Source organism: Struthio camelus, chromosome 12, assembly GCF_040807025.1.
Source record: "Struthio camelus isolate bStrCam1 chromosome 12, bStrCam1.hap1, whole genome shotgun sequence".
In the NCBI taxonomy this organism is placed as follows: Eukaryota; Metazoa; Chordata; class Aves; order Struthioniformes; family Struthionidae; genus Struthio; species Struthio camelus.
In genome coordinates, this window is record NC_090953.1 from 21,226,010 (window position 1) to 21,245,546 (window position 19,537).

Consider the following 19,537-nt stretch of genomic DNA (forward strand, 5'->3'; position numbering starts at 1 on the left):
TATGAAGCAATGGATCTACACTGACAAAAGCTAGCTAACAAATTTCACACCTCAGTCAAGTCAGACAGTTTTGTTAAAAGGAGGAAGTTAAATTCTTCAGTACTAGAAACCTTTTATACTTTTCCTGTGGACTGTATATTTAGATGTGGGGAAAAAAGGATAATTCAAAGAATAAGTGTCTTAAAGCACCACAAATGCCTACTGGATCTCCTCTGTATGAAAACATCCACAATTCTCAGACAGTAATCAGTGATTTTCATATGTGCAAAACACCATAATCAAGTGGCAGCGATTTCAAATGACAAAGTGACTAATAGTTCTCCTCTCAGAGGTGTTCTGAAGGTATTATTTTGGGTTAGTCAAGCACACAACAAATGACGGAAAATATCAGAAGAGAATCCATTTAAAGATACTTGCCAACTGAAACAAGGAAGTGGGAAGGACCTTTCCTGGATCAGGTTCAGTCCTCTGTAACACTATGCAGTCTTATTCATAAATGTATCTAATCCATTTTCAAGTATTTCTTCCCCACTTGTCATCCCTTCTTGTAAACTATTTGAGATCACAATCCTTTAAGCATTAGAAGCTTTCTTCTGATGTTCTTCAGTTATTCCGTCTTACTTAGTTATTCAATTTACTTCCATTTCTTCCTGTGTCAACACTAAACATTTATACATATATACATAGCTGCCTTTTCTCCATGGGCTTCTCTTTGCAAGTGCTTACCTTCCTAATGTATGTATTCATAATTTCCTCCTCTGAGACTCTCTCCTGTTCAACTAAACAAAGCAAACTTCTCTCATTCCACTCTCACCAGAACGTTTTCCATCTACCTTATCACTCTAGCAATCCTTCCCTGCATCTGTTTCCGTCAATTTTGTCATTCTTGACGCCTCATTAAAAAGACAACTCTCGTAGACTACAGGAAGATAGCATTTATAGACAAAAATTGCTAATACCGAGCAAGTCTCAAACCTAGATATTTTTTATTCAACAACAGACAATAAGGCTTCGTATTTGTCGCTTAGGTTTCTACTGACATAATTTAAGGCACATATCCACTTGTGGTTAGTGCCTTTAATTACACAGCTTTACAAGATTTTATGGAGAAAGGTAGGCATTTAAATTGGAAAGCAGACTTAAAGGTATTTAAGCACACTTAAATACCTAAATAAACAAATATTCTATACCTTAGCAGTTTCCCTAAAAATACGCTGCATCATAAAGCATTCAGAGGTAGGTAGAGTTAGAACATACCATTGACTTGCCATATGTTCACCATCTTCTCCGTAGCTCCAGCCAGATACTTGCCACTGATGCTCCAACAGACAAGAGACAAACTGAGGTCACTCGGTGACCCTAGACTTTCTTCAGAATCACCTTCTCTATAATGCAATTAAAAAAATGCACTTAAAAAAAGGGTATTATCTTGAAGCAGACAGGAAAAATATAGAATTCATGAAATATCCGAGTGAAAATCTGGAGTTGTTCTGCCACGGTTGCAGTTTTACATAGGCAGCGTATCATTCTGCTCATAGTTCTACGTTGCATTTGAAACCCCTCTAGATTATCGAATGAGATAACAGTTATTTCCACAGCAGAAATCTGAAGTTAGGTTTCAGTTAGAAGGTTAATTCTAATTATCTCTAACTTTACCTACCCACATGGATACAATTCAAACTTAACCAAAAGCATCTTTGGTGAGGGGAAAACTTCCTGGTAAGTCATGAAATGAAATAGAATAGCTTAGACCAAGTAAATTAAAGAGATACCATCTTGCTATTAATTCTAGCCTAAAAACTTCCTCCTGTAACAGCACTGTTGAACTACTTTAGGAAGTCTAAGTTCTATTTTAGAGTTTGTGTGGCTAACTGCAAGGGCACCGCTGGTACGTTCTACTGCCCTTGAAGGGCACACAAGAAAGGCACCGTTTTTATCCATTTTAGTAATAGGAAAACGGAGGCTACAATGTGGCCAGGATGCTTCTTGTAGGCAAGAGACCGTATTGCCCCTTATATTTTTTGAGATATAAGAAGAGTATCTTGGTGTGTTTTTATTCAAGCGGGAGACATTTTATTTGTGAATACAGCAGATAATACGATGCTATGACTATTATTAGGATAAAAAGTTAACAGAACAGATACTATTATTGTATCATCTGGTAACATTTAAATAATACTCCTCCCAAACTCAGAAAAACAAAAAGCATCCCCACAAGAAGGGGAGATAACCTATCAAAAAAAAAAAAGGAGAGAGAGAGAGAGAGAGAGAGAGAGAGAGAGAGAGAGATAATGCCTTTTTTCATCTGGTCATCTCTAAGGGTTAAAAAGGAGGATTCTAACTTTAAAGATGAACTGACAAGTCTTCTACCACAACAACAAATACAATTAGAATTGTGCTGTGTTTGTATGTAAGACCATTGTTTCTTCATTCTGTACCAAGGAATTAATTTTATTTTTTTCTTACAACAAATTTAATGCAATATTTAAATATGGTTTAATTATCTTTAAATACTACTTTAATTAATTAGGTTACTCTTCTCTCAGTTAAAGTAACTGCCTAATCTTGGCACACGGCGGAAAACAGAATCTCAACTTGAATGTAAGAATTTCAGTATGAAGGTGTCTCAGAGAGTTTCTTTCAAGTCATACGTTTACATATCCAGGCTGCGCTGCCTAACAACTCTAAGCGTTTAAAACTGGACCAGATTAAGAACTCATCGCAGCCTATTTTCTCATTCCTTTTTTTAAGCTAACCACTCTCCTGTGCCAATACTTCCATGCATGGTAAATGCTGCAAAACTGAGTGAACAAATTCAACGCTAAGAACTTCAAGACAAAAAGGTAAAATAAAGGTTAATTTATTCTATATTTCCACATACCTAAACATTTGGATTTCTTTTAAAAAGAAGACACTAAGAGCAAATTAAAAATAACAAAACTATTCTACTGATAGGTTCTCAGTACCACACACAATCGCTTTGGCACAACTGATGGGACTGCACATAGCAATAATTACTTAAATAAGTACCGCCACCACCTTCAGTTCTCCATGGGATCTAGTTAAGTTGTCACCAGTGAAAGTTTACAAATCAATTACAGATGAAATAAAACAGAATTAATTAATGCTTAAATACACGCAACTCAGGAGTGGTTAAAATTACTCTGTCATTCATTTTTGAAGTAAGGCATTTGATCAGCTCCAGGGGCTAACCGTCTGAGAAGCGTCATCCCTGTAGAACACGCTTGAACTGACTGCATTTTTAAAAGGCTCTCGTTAAGAATCTTCCTTAATTACAGTTGTTCTGAACTTAATGTCCTCTGTAGCGTAAAACAGAATCTGTGCTACTAACCTGATCTTCTATTTTCAATGAGAGAGACTAATACTTGTCTGCCATTTTTCATTTTTCTAGATTAAAAAAAACCCTAAAATATAATTCATACAAGTTACAGCAATTTAGCAATTTTACAATTTACCCCTTCCTGACCAGTGCAAGCTGGACTACTGCTCAGGACGCTGTAAACAATGAAGGGCGTCAACATACTGACTCACTTCAACTTTGAAGCTAGAAGCCCTCAGATACAGCCATAAGTGTTCTTTCTCCCATACCACAACCAGCTGATCATCCTTTCAACACTCCTTAGTGATGCTAAAGGATACTTATTTATTTCAATCTGTTTTGGTTCAGACTAGCTCCACTTATTAGTTCCAGAGAATTGCATTCTTATCTGTGAGGGATGTTATTAAAGAGACTGTTGACGAATCATAAGCAAAATTCTAAAATCTGTAAGTCACATACAGGACCTGAATGTTCACCCTGACGGGTGTGATATCCAAATGAAACAATAATATTTCCCAGGCACTCTCATGATGGATCATTATCCTAAGTTCCCGAAGCCCAAAAGTCAGAAATTATTTTTTCACCTTTTGACCAGAACCACCACATTCGTAAATACCATGCGTACCCTTTGAACTGTCCACTGGAACCAACTGAAGGACTATCTGAGATTTGCTTTCATATGACAGTCCTTTAGAGTTCTTATTTTGCTCGTTCATCATCAGATGAATTATATTAAGAATGTTTTTATATCGTTTTAGCATGATCTCCTTATATTAGCTCCTACCACCTCGAAATTTAAATCCTGTTTTCAGTTTTAATCCACTTAATTTACTTTGCATGCCACATACACAACACAGCAAGAGTCCCGAAAAAAAAGTAAGAGAATATTTGTGCAGGAGATATTGTGGAACTGGCCTTTTTCCTTATCTTGCATGATCACAGCTTAAGTTAAATACTCGACTATCATAAAGAATCAACTTACAACTTGTTGAGCACACACGTTTGTTGCAATGAATATTGCTTCTTTGTAACATTCCATACTCTTATGGTGCCATCATTTCCACTAGTCGCCAGAAGTCCCTTTTTGTTGCACCAAACACACGTCATAACCTACAAAAATCAAAATTATCGCAGCAAAATTGGAGTTTAACCCTATAAAGCTTAGGTATATTTGTTCACTAATATAAATATTAATGAAAACATTAACCATCGGCACAAAGCATTGGCTTGATTATTGAAATCTGCCATAACAATCAAGTAAACAAGATACGTTTTTCTCCTTCTACAGTACTGTGTAATTAAGTGCACTTTATAATGATGCAGCACATTGTTCAGACTCGCGCTCCACAGGCCACTACTGTGCAGAACACTGGACAAAGATATTAACTACTACGACAGACAAATTAACGCAAATTAAGATCTAGTCTAAGAAAAGGTTTAGGGTGATTGAGTTGACTTCAGGTACTGTGAAGATAGTTTCATGTCTCCTTTAACTGAAGCTTCAAAGAAGCTATGCATTTTTTTGCATCAGAAGTATCCTCAAGTACTAACTTATTTTATCGTCAAAAAGTTACTTCTTGCGGGAAATCATTCCAGTGAGTGTATTTGTAAAATAACAGTAATTTTACTTTTTCAGTATTTTACCAAAAGAGTTTAATATTAAAATTCATGCAATTTTGGTAGGAATCATCCTTACCCGGTTCTGATGAGCCTCTAATTTTATGAAAGAACATTTTCGTAAGTCTCCCCCCATATCAGCAAGGGTTTGAGGAGTAGTTTGATTATCTCGGTCATGTGCTGCAAGAGTTCGCACCAGCTGCTGAGCAGCCCACTGCCTATGTTGTGAAGATAACCTTGAAGAAAGGCAGCAAGCTGCTAGTGCGTTAGCCAGCTCCAGAGGGCCTACAGCAGAAGGATCATAGGAAGGATGGGCATACAAATGGGCAATTAAACCTGCTTAAACAAAACAATGAGATGATGCCCAAATGAGTACCAAACAGAATTACACAAATGAATACAGAATTAGCCACAATTTCCAGAAAAAAAGAAAAAGATTAACAAACATTTTATACATAACGTTACAACCATGTCAACCATTAGAAAAAACGCTCTTCTGGTAACAACAGAAAAATAACCCCCTTTAAAACTTCACCAGAAAAAAAAAAAGAATAGTCTTATTGCCAACGCAAATAACAAGCAGCACTGTCTAAACAGCGAGTATCTCCTCTGACACAGATAAGCCACTGTCACTGCTATGTCTTTCCCTCCCCTTACCACAGCAACAGCCTGATGTTGAGGCACAGCAATTGCTTTTCTGTTCCCTGACCTCTCAGAGCAGCAGCAGCCCAACTTTCTGCATCAGAGACAGAAAAGTACTTTGGTGGCAGGAACGTTATTCCCCTTGACTTCTTTATGTGGCACAACTGAGGCTGAATGCCGCAGCTATGTGACTTTGAATACTTCTAAATGTTTAGATTTCTTTTAAAGGGGCAGAAGATGCAACTATGAAATAAAATCACATTTCTAAGTAAAATTTGTGTACTATGATACTCAACTATAAAATTACCCAGATTAAAATAAGTTTTGTACCTTTTTAAACACTGAGAGTATACACATTACATTCTAGCAAGTCTCTCCTTAAACATAAACAAAGAACCGAAGATTTAATAATTAACAATGAGAAAAAATAAATTAAAGCCATATCATACCTTTCTTTTCAATTTCTGCTTTATCATAATTTGGCCTCAGTTTGGCCCCTTTGTCTGCCAACAATGCTACCAGTGCCTGAGTAACCACAAAATTTGGAGATGTTACAAGTTTGTTCTCTTCTGCAATTCCTCTTAAAAAGCTTGGCAAAAATTTTCGCTGAATTGGATCATCAACTGTTGTCAAGTTTACACCAGTTGCTGCAGAAATCAAATTCTATAAAATAAATAAATAAATAGATATATAGATTAATTTTAAAAAATATGATTTCAGGAAAAAAAATTGTCGAACAAATCATGCAGACTTTTAAAAATTTACAGTTTTTTTGTAGAAATACTCAGCTCTCCACCAGTGTTGTTTTAACACACAAAAATCATGTACAGTATGGAATTCAAGGCTTCTGCCCTGGAAAATCCCCAGTCTTAGTGGAAACATCCATATGCAAACCATCGCTTGCAGAGCCAGTAAAAAAATGTAAAGTTACCAACAATAAAACATATCTTTGTGCTAAGCCATAAATAAGAACTCCAAGGAGATCCTCAAACCGGGTGCAGTCTCACAGTTCAGAAGATAAAAGACAGCACAGACTATCAACATGTACAAAACGTACTGCTTCATCTTACGTGTAAGAAATTTGATACAAAAGTGTGTGCTGAGATAACAGTCCTACCTGTGTACATAACTGTACCAGCAGTTTTGCAGCACTAGGAGCGTTTGATGCCAAACAGCCCACTGCCGTACTCAGATAGGCAAGACAAGATATGGGCTTGCTTGTTTTGCTGTGTATTCCTCTAGATCGCTCTGTTGAACTTGACGCAGTGGACGGACTTGTGGAGAGGCCTGCTCTCCCTGCAGCAGCGAGGCACATTAAACGAACCAAAGTTCGGATATCTGTTAATCCCAAGGACTCAAGACCAGCTGCCAGGCTACAACTGGAACCACTGTCAAAAATGAATACAAGTGTTCTTGGTTTTGTTACTATATTTTTATCCAGATTTAACTTTCTTTAAAAGCGCTCCTGAAACTTCAGTGAACATCATCTGCTTGATTAGCAAGACATTGCTACCACTTAGGGGGAGGAGGAAGAGACAGAAGTAAAGCTGCAGCCCACCCCAACCCCACTTTTTTTAAGCTGCAGATGAAGGCAAACCTTATAGCCTTGCCCTAGCAAAAATCCATGTGCTTACCAGGAAATCAGTCATAAACAAAGCTATACTGACAACTCATGTTTACAGTTTACTATGATAATAAGCCTATGTGGATATAAGATCTCTGTGACTTCTCCACAGTTGAACAAGGATTTTGCGCAGAGCCGGAATTTAAATTCTCATCTCATATCATCTCCTATGCTACGTCTTCATTCCTCTAACACCTACCTCTCAGTTCTAATACCCATCTTGAACAAAAACCCACCGACAAGCGCAGCTTCTACGTTTGGAGGGCTGATACTGCTGAATTCTCCTTTCCATGTAAGATGCACAAGTCTGTTTCATCAAGTCTGAACACAGGGTTCAAAAGAATGCAATCAACCAAGCTTTTCATCTTAATAATATGATGCAAGTATAAAAAAAAGAGAGTCGCTTTGCCAAATGTCTTAAAACTGCATCCCTAGCAAACATAAGTTGCTTCCAAATGAAAAGGTAGAAGGTGTTGCCAAGGATGCCACATACCTGACAGACAAAAGTGACAGTGCTCTCATAACCATAGTTCTTGCAAGGAGGACCTGGGCAGCTGCTGTCACTCTTCTTAGGGCCATAACACGGTCATGTGGATTTACCAGAGCAGCTGCTTGTTCTCCTAAGGTTATCCTGCCAGAAGAACTTTTTTCTATAGAGCCATGACAGCCTTTGAAATAACGATGATTCACATTAGCATTTCAAGAGGAACGAAAAATGATCATATAATAATAAACACAAAAACAAAGTTAGGCCTAAGTTTGCAAATTATTCATTAAGTTCTCAACATTTTGTACATACAGAATTGTAGGGATAATGACTGAGAGAAAAATATACTCCTGAAATTCTATACAATTCAATTATTCCTCATTTTCAAGGACAGATGGGCAACAATTTGATAATATTCAAGTTACTGTTAATTCCTCTGTTACCTCTGCCCATTACACGGGTCTACAAACTTACGTATTGATCTTGAATTTCAAGAAGATGGTTACTAAGTCTGAACTTAAATCTAAGAAACTTCCCTTGAGCTCTGCAATACACGCTGCTGGCATCCATTGCAGGACCACAGTCATAATTTTATTAATAAATCGGAGCTTCAAGCCTTCTGTCAATATAAATGCCTCAGGCCCCTCTCATTGTAACTTCTCCAAAATAAAAGGAAAATTTAGAACCTGTCTTCGTTTCCTGATGGTAGGAGGCAGGAAAACCTGTTCTCAAAATATTTCTGCCTTATCTGCATAACATCACAATAAACGGGAGGTACTTGTACTTCAAATAGAATTCATCTCAAAATTACCTATTTGCATCAATGTTTCTTCCATACTGTTGGTGGCTGTCACCATTGCAACTGATGCGCCCAGAGGATCACTGTCTGGGAACTGTACAGGCTCAGGTACGATACGGCGATCGTTTAAACCAAGGGGTCCAGCCAGCAATTCAAACTCCTCTTCCCCTGTCAGCTTTTCATCTTCATCTACATCTAACATATCCCAGTCTTCTAGAATTGGAGAAACAGAATTAGACTTGGTTACAAAACCTGTAAGTAGTGAACAATTTTAAAGAATTGAAAGCAACAAATATAGGATATAAAATATGCATTGCAATCTGCAAACTAGTAGTCTTAAACTCCTGTCTTCAGTGTGTCATAGTAAACAACAGAGTAAATCACCAAAATCCCCCTCTTGTCCCCCTCCATTAAATTTGATCTTTATTTCTATTGCAGAAAAGCTTTATGTAAGACATTTCACAGTTTAATCAAAATACGTTTATGACTCTCTGAAGTATCACACGAGCTGGTTTTTAAAATACACAAATGAGAAGTCCTGGACATCACATACCACAAGACAACTCCCAAACCGGAAAGCAGTGAGAAATATGGACATACAGTTTGCTTCAAATCATAATCAGAAAGTATGCATGAGTTCCCAGGTCATGATTAGACATTCAGGCTTCTGCTTCCCAGAAAAGAAGTTTGAACACTGTAATTGCAATTCAGTTATGTGCTCCTTGCACTTCTCAGCTACTTGCACAGAAGCCAACTTTTATTTACCGATTCCTCCACCTCATTCTTACCCCTCATAACAGTAGAATCTGAACAGCATTATCTGGTAGATGATGAACTTTCCCTTAACTACCGGAGTTCTCACTTATGCTCCCTTAAATAGTCAAATGTGGAAACTCATAAAACTGCGATCGTACAAGCTACAAAATACCCAGAATCAAAGAACCACCTGGGAAGGGTTTTCTATAGTCACTAGAAAAAAAGCGTTCAACAGTGAAAGACATCTTCAAGATACGCTCAATTAGCAAAAAGTTAGAAAAGCATCTGTGGGCCTAATGCCAGATTCTTTTGAGAATCCAACTCATGCTAGCAAACCTGTCCTACCAAGTAGATGGGCAAAATTATTTTAACATAAGGCTTTATATGTGCAGTTCTGGATGTTACAGATGTAACATCCCCACAATACACCATCCAAATTTACAGTATTGGCCATTTCATCTACTTGAAGGATATGGAAAGCATATGAAAAACAGGGGGAAAAAAACCACTCATTTTTTTCCATTTGAATTTTAAAAATATTAAAATACTAAATCTAGTAGTATTAGATTTTAGGTACACCTTTAAGTACAGTTTCATGACAGGCTCGTTTGCGTGGAACTATCTTTAAGGAAAAATAAACACACTGTGCAATTGTGAAGTATTTAACCCCTTGAAAAATTTATAAACATACCTTCATAGACACTGTCTTGTTTACCTATTAAATCAGGAGCCTGACCTTTGTATCTATATGGAAAAATCAAAAAGAAAAAGAAAACAAAATAACTAAATGGCTCCAACATTTTACATAAACACGCATACATACTTTAAACCTGGTTTACTCTTAGGTCAATGTATACCTGATTTCTGAAAACGATTAGGAAGAGAGAAATGAATACAAGGGTTCCTAAAAGTGGGGGAAAGGGGGATGAGCATTTTGCAGTACTAATGTGAAAAAGGCCCATAAAAAGTACTGTAATTATCAGACAAAACTGAAAAGAAGTTCTCAAATGGACAAGAGTATGCAGGGTTCCAATAGATAATTTATTTTTTAAAAAACATTAAAGAAGAAAGAAAGAAAGATCAAAATAACTTCTTCTGAATATGCTTTTGTTGAATACACAAAAAAAATGTTAAGTTCTAGTTAAAATACAGGAAGTCAAGAATTCTGCTAGTTTTTAGCAGCAGAATTTGGCAGTCTTAGCTAAAATTTAATTCCTTCAAACAGATTCTTAAAATGGTGATGTTAGGAAATACTTTTAATCTGTCTCCTTTCTTCACACACAGTTTTCCATCTCCTTTTACTTCTGTACCTTTCTGAAGTTGATGTTTTAGATTTACTCTTCAGGGCTAGGTATTTCTCTCTGCAGATGCCACACAACAAATAGTAAGGATTTCCGCTTCCGCATTCACCACCAAACCAGCCATCTACATAAGAACCATTGCTACGATAGCCCTGACGATTTGCGCTACGGCCGCAGCCTGGATGGTTTCTTTTCATGTGTTGATTGAAGCTGACAACGCTGGATTCACACAGTTCACAAACCACTACTTCTTCTCTGTCTTCCGATTCACAAACATGCTGCATAATAAGATTTTCTCTTGTTATTTGACAGAATTAATATCCTCTTATTAGATACAAAAATATGCCTCTATTGTTAGGGATGTTCCTGCCCATTTCTATTACACACGCAGAGCGATACTTACATGGGTAACTTGCACGAAAGCAAAGCAGAAATAGGCAATTTATGAGACAAGGGAGAGCAGAACACTTCCGAACAGGAAAAAAAAAATTGGGAAGTAAAGTTTCAGAGGATGTGATTCTCCTATTTCATTTCAGATCTACCTCAAAATTCTTTACAATATAACTTTTCTCACATCACTTTGCTAGCTCACAATCAGTGCTGCCTTTGAACTGCAGCTTCTCAGAATTTGACTGAGACTAGATGCAACAAAGAAAAAAATATGCTGTTTTCAGACAATCAGACTTTACAATTACTAGCATTTGTGTTAATGCATTCTGAGTCGCTGTCTGAATTTAATTTTTCTAGAATTACGTTTCTGTCCTAAGTCAGTAATTTCATCAAGAAACTCAAATGAAACAAGTTCCCTGGGAACTGAAGTATGCATACTGAAACTTGATTGCACATCAGTCAGGTAACGTGGAAGCTTATAATCTTGTAGGTCCCTTTCAAATTCAGATGAAAAATCCAAACAAAGAAACCACAGCTTTTATAGTTCTCTTCCATTCCAAATATATTTTGCGGAGGCTCCACAACAACAGACCAACCGTGCGAGGGCTGTCACCATATCCTTCTCAGAGAATGAGATATACAACAGGATACGACTAAATTAAGAGAGCAAAACTGATTTAACTGTAAATTATGTAGCTACACATCAAAACTTTATAGACTTGACTTTACAGAAGTGAACTACACCAAGTTCTCTTAAACGTTGGTATCACTAGAATGATTAAACAAATGAACAAACCAAAAAAACCCAGTAATGATTACACTGAGAAGCAGGAGAGTGGAGAAATCACACGCAGGGCTACACTTTTTTATTATTATTATTTTTAAATAGAACAGATATTTACCACCGTGTGTATTATCCCAAACACAGCTGAGCAATCCGGAATATCTACTTAATCTCTAAGTAGTATCATCAAAACAACAACTATTGTACTTCTCATCTTTCAGGGAAGAAGAAGATAAAAAAACACCAAAACTGTGGACATACAGAAGTGCAGAGCAATTTAAGTACTATGGAAGTACTATTCTTCCCTAAAGTTAAGCTACAGAATACGAAAGATTTTAAGCACTGCTATAGCATTTAGTAAAATATATTCAGACCAGATATCAAGACATGCATGTTACTTGAATTTTAAAAATATGAACATGCAAAAAGCAGTAAGTTAAAGCAGCCCCCGCTGCAATCACACACACCCAGGTAGGCCAATCCAGTACCTCTGGGATCCACATTCCCAGAATATCATTATCACTAGCCAGGTCTTGCCCAAACATAGCCTCCATCGCTTCATCATCAAGGTCAATTTCCAACTCCTCATCCAAGTTGAAGTCATAAAGAGCCCCTGGATCTTGCTGCAAAGATATCCCTTCTCTTCGACTCTGATTTCTGTGGGCCTGCACGGAGCGGTATAATCCCGCTCAAGTGAAAAAAGAAAGCAGCACATTATTTTGCATGTAATAAAGATGACTGCTCTTTCAATTACCCTTGGTTTTGTAATTAACTCTTCTGCTAAACATTATCTACTTAATTCTCATATAAAAATTAAGCTAAACAGAGACTGACACAGATATTGACATGACAGATTTACAACTTCTCCCTCCTCCTGCTCCTAATTTACTGGATTAGCAAAGGCCCCAGAATTCTCTTAATATACTTACCAGCTCGTGCTAGCAATGTTCGGGCAGCTAAATCAAATTTGTGTCTTCTTGTAACAGCTGACCGACTTCTAGAAGGAGGCCCGCTTGCAGAAGCTGCATTATCTGCGTGATCCATATTATCAGGGCTACAAGAATTTGTATTGAACAGGTATGTCAAAATAAATTTTAAATAGCGATATACTGTAAATAAGGAAAAAAAAAAAACACCTAAGATCATTCTTTCTTTCACAGAAGAAAAAGAAGCAAATTCGGAATTCAAGAATTTTCAGTCCAGCTGCTGCACATATTTGTTGCAAGTCTTTTTGACCATGAGAATTACCTCAAGAAAACAGATGCAGCAATGCCAAAACCTATTCATCTATTCCGTAGTGCCTAAGCATTGCAGAAATGTTGAAAGAGTATTCACCTTATGTTGTCAGTGCTAACTATAGCATGAACTAGGTTTCTTTTTCTTTCTAAAAGAAATAAAATCAACATTTCTGTCCCTGCCTCAATCATTCCCCCTTTTGCCCAAAATCTTTTTTTTGCAAACAAAGGAATGAAGTGTTTGATTCTTGTTACTTAGTTTATTTCTTGCAACTGAAATCTGCAATTTCTCTGTGAAACGAAGGTTTACTTTATTTCAGACAAAGTAACTGAGGAACCCTTTAACTGAGTATCTCTCGTTAGGGTTAAGGAATTTGAATAAAAATGTTCTCAGAATAAATGGTGCAGCTGTCATCCCCTTTACTAAGAAAAAGCTGGTATGATTGGCAGCTGCTCTGATTTAATAATATAATCATTATTTAAGCCAATGAACTGTGTGAAATACCATTTTAAAAAGTATTATAAAAAGCATTATGGCTTTCTCTGAAGCACTTTTTCCTCTTTCCAGTTTAAATAAAAATTAAAATAGACTTGTGCTATATAGTTTAAAAATAATTTCCTATTATCCTTTCACATCTTGACAGCTGGAAAGTGTGCTGCATAAACTCAGGAAATATTCAGTGGCCTTTTGTAGCTGTAAGTGGCAATGGCCTTTTGTAGCTGTAAGTGGCAATGGAAGAAGTCACTGTCCAAACATGCCTGGTAAGGAGTTGATCCTGAGAAATGTAAGGCTTCGTGTGGAGGTGGTTCTTATTTTACCCAGACTGGCCCACTTTTTTCTATTCAAAATCTGTGTCTAACAAATTCAAAAGCTTAGGACTTGTGCTCCGAGTCTTGCATTACGCATCAGGACTAATAATTAATAAAGATTTGGCAGAGATGAGCCAAATAAAGACATACTGGATTCAATATAAAAACCCTTAGTTTCCTATAATGCCATGACAGAATAAAAAGCCATCATAGAATGTACCTGAGTTTCTGAACATTTAACTAAATGCTGTAGTGAATTCAAGGAGGACTCCCAGCAAACAGAAGTAATAAGAGTAATAACCATGACACGAGGTATCTCCAGAACACACGCACAGGTATTTTTCGTAACAAAATTTTGTTCATACTTTATGAAATCATCATTCTTCTAGTAAAGGACTCGAACCTGTCTCTCATAGATGTAATGACTGGATTAGACTCAATGCCCTTTTGAACTGTTAGTGCTTTCCCATGACATGTTTAAGCTGATTTTGCAGGTAATTTTGCTGCTTCCACAATTAAATATCAGAAACATAAAAGGCCATTGTCAAATTATTATCCTTAATTAATTTTTAAAAGTAATTGTTTGAGAACATTCTTTAAATCGTATGGCGTGATGTTTTTTGCCGTTTCTTTAAAAAAGTAAGCAATTTTCCTCTTCCTTTGATATTTTTATTGTGATCCTGGGCAATATGCTCCAGGTGACCCTGCTTGAGCAGGGAGGTTGGACTAGATGATCTCCAGAGGTCCCTTCCAACCTAAATGATTCTGTGATTCTGTGATTTATAGTTTAAAAAAGAAAGAAAAAAGCTTTCCTCCTTGATTAATAGCTAGGTTAGTTCTCAGGTCGTGAACATGATTAAGAACATAAACTTTAATTCAGTTTCATCCTCACTGGACAACCTAAATATTTATTTTTTTAAAAATGCAGAAAAAAAAAACCTGTTCATGAAGACACTGAAAAAAGAAAGGAAAAAAAAAAAAAAAGATTATTCCAATAAGTTTTTCTATGTTATTATTATTCGTCTTGCAGGCAAGATGTAGTTACACGCTTCACGCTTTCACTTTTTCATTTCCCCCTTCTTCTTTTTTTTTTTTTAAAAAAAAAAAGGAAAGATGCTCAGTTTACATTCTTCCCCAGAACTGTAGATGACCAGTCCTGTAAAATAAACACACCCTATAAACCTAGTTTAATGGCACCCTTTGCTTTTACTTATGGTCTAACACAATTCAAAAGTGGTATCCCAGAGTTTTCTGCCAGTAACACTTAACTTGTGAGACCTGCATTTTCAGCAACAGATTTTACACAATCAGAAGATAGATAAATTTTACCTTTCACTAAAGCCTTCCTCCATTTCAGTGGCATCAGCAGAAGGGATATCACCTGGTGACTGCAAATAACAATGATCACTAGATTTTCCACCACTCCCAGAGACTATTGTCCCATGTCGTGAATCTGCAGTCCCTTCTGACTGGGGTTCTTCATCATCTTCGTTTCCAGGATGCTCTATCATCCACATGGCCAGCACTGTGATATTCTGTGCATCTGCTTCTCCTCTGGCACCTGAAAGCAGAAAAATCACATCTTAAAAATGTATCATGTCATTGATGATGAAAAAACTTTTTTTCCCCATAAAACGGTTATGGAGTTTAAAAATTAAGTATTCTGCTGGAAAAAATGCGTTTCACATTAATCTAATTTTTCAGTTGAAACTGACGTTATAATTACAGATTACCTGTGGCTTCCATAGCTTTTGCGATTTGCCTGAGGGAGAACCCCATTTCTAACAAGGGAACAGCAATGGCAGGAGGAGGAGGAGATGTTGAAAGCCGGCTGCTCGGATCAGACAAAGCTTAAAAGACAGAAAGAATTACATGTAAAGTGTATAAACCTTTCTTTAGTCTTTTCCAGTGTACCAGACCTCATTTCAGTTTGGCAAAGATCTGTATTAGCTGCAGGTAAGGGAATGATTGTCCATTACAACTTTCCTCCCAACTGCTTTCTAGCATAAAATAAGGCACTGCATGAAATGAAACCAGAGAATGTTCATTCTTATTGGTAACATATATACTATTCAAGTCTCTGTTTAATAAACTAGGATATTGATGATATTTAAACAACTACCTCTTTTAATATATTTCTAAGAAGAACTCTACCAAATTATCTCTTTGGTCTATATTCAGGTAGACTAGATACAATTATCCTTGCCTGAATCGAGATTCCCAGACATTATGTGATCACGCAAATATATATTCCTTTTAAGGCACAGAAAGAGATGCCCACCAAGCTGTTGGCAGATATCTGAAAATGTCCTTGCAGGTTAGGCTATATTTTTGTGCAAAGAGTCTCTCAAGGGAAAACGAAATAAAACAAATCAAAATAATCTGAAAAGATGAGGAACTCCCCAAAAAGTTTAATAGGGACGAAAACAGGATTTCCTTATTATTTGGCATAAAAATGAGGACTAATCCAGGAAAGCACTAAATCTACTAACGAACCTTGATGTGAAGACTGGATCACGACCTAGAGGCAAGACATCTCATTGTCAAAAATGAGATGCGAAACTGAGCAGATTGGTGGCTGTGCAACAACTGAGACAGCTAAAAGAGTAGCATAACTAACAGCATAGATTACAGAGCAAGAATTAAAAGTTTTACCAGTCAGGAATTCTAAAGCAAAGATTTTGTTTCTCATCACTGAGTATGAAATCTGGAGGATATAGTTTAACTTAGTTAAAATCCTATTAATTTAATATGAAACACATTCAGACGTATGTTTCTTTTCAATAACATCTCCTTTGGATCACAACACTCAGTTGGGTTCTTTAGAAGCTCAAGATTCTCAGGCAGCAATTTACCTGCGAAGTCTACTGACTATCCCATTCTGTACCTACACTGGCATAGAGCAAATAGCAAGAGAGATTCTATTTTGTGTAGTGCAGTGCAGGTAGTAATAAAAGCCTCCCATTACCTTCACGTAACTCCAGAGAGCAGTATGAGGACATGAAGATGCAAAGTTGGACAGCCCTTGCTATCTCATTAAAGAAGATTAATTGGAAGGATTACGTTTCAGATTGCATACTCTATCATATGTATCATAAAATATCAATTCTTGTTTTCTGGGTGGTATATGATTTACCCTAAGAAGAAATTTATTGCAATCAACAGCAGTAAGCAAACAAGAAAATGAGCCCAAATGAGCATTTTGAAGTAATCATCAATAATACCAAATTCTTGTTTTTGTACATGAGCATCAGTATGTAAGCCATTCCACAGCTTTTAGAAACTAATTTCATTGGTTGATAAAGCCTACAGCTAGATAGTCCACCGCTTTTTGCTCTAAGATAGTCACTAAAAGGTTTTCAAGAATGTTTTGCCTGCTTGGTCGTATTAAAAAGAAATCTTATTGGTTTCCAGTGTCTCAAAAAACTATAGTGAACTTGTGTGACTTTACTAACCGTCCATATTTCCATCTACACTGATTACAAGGATACCTGTACGATTGGCAGGCCTTGCAGACTGAGAATCAGGGGAAGTTAAACTTTGTCTCCTTCCAACTTCATCTGAAGGAGATGTTGGTAAGGAAGATATCGGAGGCGTCTGAGCACGTCGTGCTGGAAGCACAGTTGTAGTAGGGTAACTGGAGAACATTTGCCTTCAAAAGAGAACAACATACGTTAAAGAGCTACCCTGAAGAGAGTCTGACACTTGCTAGCAATCCATCAAATTGAAGTGCATTTGGCAAGTCATACCTTTGGCACCCCTGCAGCACTGAATTTTATAAGGGTAAGGGGCAGTACATTCACCGAGGGGGGAAACCTGCAGGAATAGCCCATTTCTGGCATTTTGGCTGGGCAGCTAAATTCTCAAATACATACCTACAAAAACCCCCATAGACAGAGCACTGCCCTAAGAGATGAATGAGGAGTCTCTTCCATTTCCCCAGTTTGTTCAGAACTCAGCCTAGCTATATCAGCCTACAGAATGGTTCCTTGTAAGGTGAATGTTTTACTTTCACTGTCCTGGTAATAGAACTTACGTTCCTGGTTTTCCTCAAACTGTATCTGCAAAGCCTCTAAGAACAGAAATCAGATACATCAGCACAATCAATAAACTCAGAACTGGACTCTATTCAGTGTAAAGCAGATTTTCTTCCACATCAGAAATAGCCTCTACCGATCTATCGAGGAGGTTAACTAGCTTTACCTTACTTCAGGATGTGAGGGGAAGATGAAACAAGCAGGAACTGAAGTGTTCCTTGCAAACTAAGACCTGCTCTAGCTCACGAATCAACAATTGGTCATTAAAATAAGAAATTTCAGAAATACGTTATCTAAACTCAATCAAATAAGCACAAGAACTGAAGGACACAATATAAGGAAGGTATCTTCTCCTGTCCTGAAGAATTCAGATGCTACACAAATAAATTCTTAACAGCTTTTTTATTCCTAGAAGCCCATGTCTTGTAAGGCAGAGTAAGTTCTGCCTTCTGCAGAGGCAATTCATGACAGTAAAATAAAAACATGAACATTTCAAAGACTCTTAGAGAGCTAAAGGCATATACTCTGTCTATACTACACAACTTGTTCCTTACACGCACAAACCAATCCAATATGCTGAAAATAAAGATATTTTACCTAAGAAGACTGAGAGGCATAACACCAGGCGATTCTGAAGCTGGAACTGTTTCAGTATCAGTTACTGGAGTAGTAGCAGTGGTAGTATCCTCCAGAGAGCTGCTCATGAAAGATGTTGTACTAGAAGCAGAAGGGCTGGTTGTAACTGGTGTTTGGGCTTGCTGAGATTGATCACCTTCTTCTACTTGTTGATCTACTTCTGCAACACAAAAAGGACATTTCAGGAACATCAATATAGTTCTGTAGAGTAAAAGAGTAGCTGTGGCTAAGCTTTAAGAAATAAGTATCGATCTTGAGAATTCTCCCCAAAGAAAGGTGTGTGCAGAAAATAATTCTGACACTAACTTGCTGGCTTATGCAAATAAGTTGGCGGCCTATCAGTTGGTCTTGCTGTTGTCATACTGATACAAGGCAAGTAATAAATGAGCCTTTCTAGCTGATAACAGAAGCCATTTGTCTGGTTAGATCTTAACCTATTTAGCATCACAGCATCTAAGATTATTCTCTTAGGCAAAGGAGAAAAATCTCACATATAGAAAGAGAGCTGCTCTTTCTCAGCTGCTTAACTTACAGATTTCTGAAGGTTTTTTGGCTGGTTTGTAAGCAGTCTGCAAGGTGGTAAAGAACCAGATAGCACAGTAATTAGCTTTAATATTTTAGATATTTTTTCTTTTAAAATAATTTAAGTAGTTTCCCTGAAGTTGCACTCTGTAATATACAGACTTTCAAGATGAAAAGGTACATGGTATACATTCTCTCCTCGGCCTCTGTTAGTGCAATGTCAAGTATTAAAAAAAAATAATAATAAATCTGATTCACAGAGGTTTTTCACAGACAGAAACAGAGGTTACTTATAGCCTGAACATATACATGCTCAACACCATGAGTTATCACGATTGCATACAACCACGTTTAACAAAACTGATATGCATCCACTTTTTACTAAAATAAGGAATCGAGGCAAAGACAAAAAAAAAAAAAAAATCAGCATTAACTCTAGAAAACCGTAAATGATCTTTGTAAAATTTCGCTCTCCAATTAAGATTATTCCAAAGTAATCCACAACAAATCTACAAAGTAAACCACAACAAAATTTTAAGATTGTTATTTATACTACC

The 19,537-nt window shown here is 36.9% G+C and overlaps 1 protein-coding gene across 7 annotated transcripts in view; it reads right to left on the reverse strand.

Moving 5' to 3' along the window:
* The window catches only part of HERC1 (HECT and RLD domain containing E3 ubiquitin protein ligase family member 1), a 138,138-nt gene that overhangs the window by 20,482 nt on the left and 98,119 nt on the right, over positions 1–19,537 (reverse strand). For 4 of the 7 annotated variants that reach the window (XM_068958808.1, XM_068958809.1, XM_068958813.1 and 1 more), the window contains exons 39-53: positions 18,420–18,618; positions 17,277–17,437; positions 15,519–15,635; positions 15,115–15,346; positions 12,670–12,794; positions 12,208–12,428; positions 10,576–10,844; positions 9,957–10,009; positions 8,522–8,722; positions 7,717–7,891; positions 6,717–6,987; positions 6,049–6,262; positions 5,037–5,293; positions 4,323–4,450; positions 1,258–1,385 (exon numbers count right to left, since the gene is read on the reverse strand). In XM_068958808.1, the coding sequence (XP_068814909.1) occupies positions 1,258–1,385; positions 4,323–4,450; positions 5,037–5,293; positions 6,049–6,262; positions 6,717–6,987; positions 7,717–7,891; positions 8,522–8,722; positions 9,957–10,009; positions 10,576–10,844; positions 12,208–12,428; positions 12,670–12,794; positions 15,115–15,346; positions 15,519–15,635; positions 17,277–17,437; positions 18,420–18,618 (2,751 nt within the window). The remainder of the gene's footprint in view (positions 1–1,257; positions 1,386–4,322; positions 4,451–5,036; positions 5,294–6,048; positions 6,263–6,716; positions 6,988–7,716; positions 7,892–8,521; positions 8,723–9,956; positions 10,010–10,575; positions 10,845–12,207; positions 12,429–12,669; positions 12,795–15,114; positions 15,347–15,518; positions 15,636–17,276; positions 17,438–18,419; positions 18,619–19,537) is intronic. The other 3 variants (XM_068958812.1, XM_068958811.1, XM_068958814.1) reach the window with 3 other exon arrangements.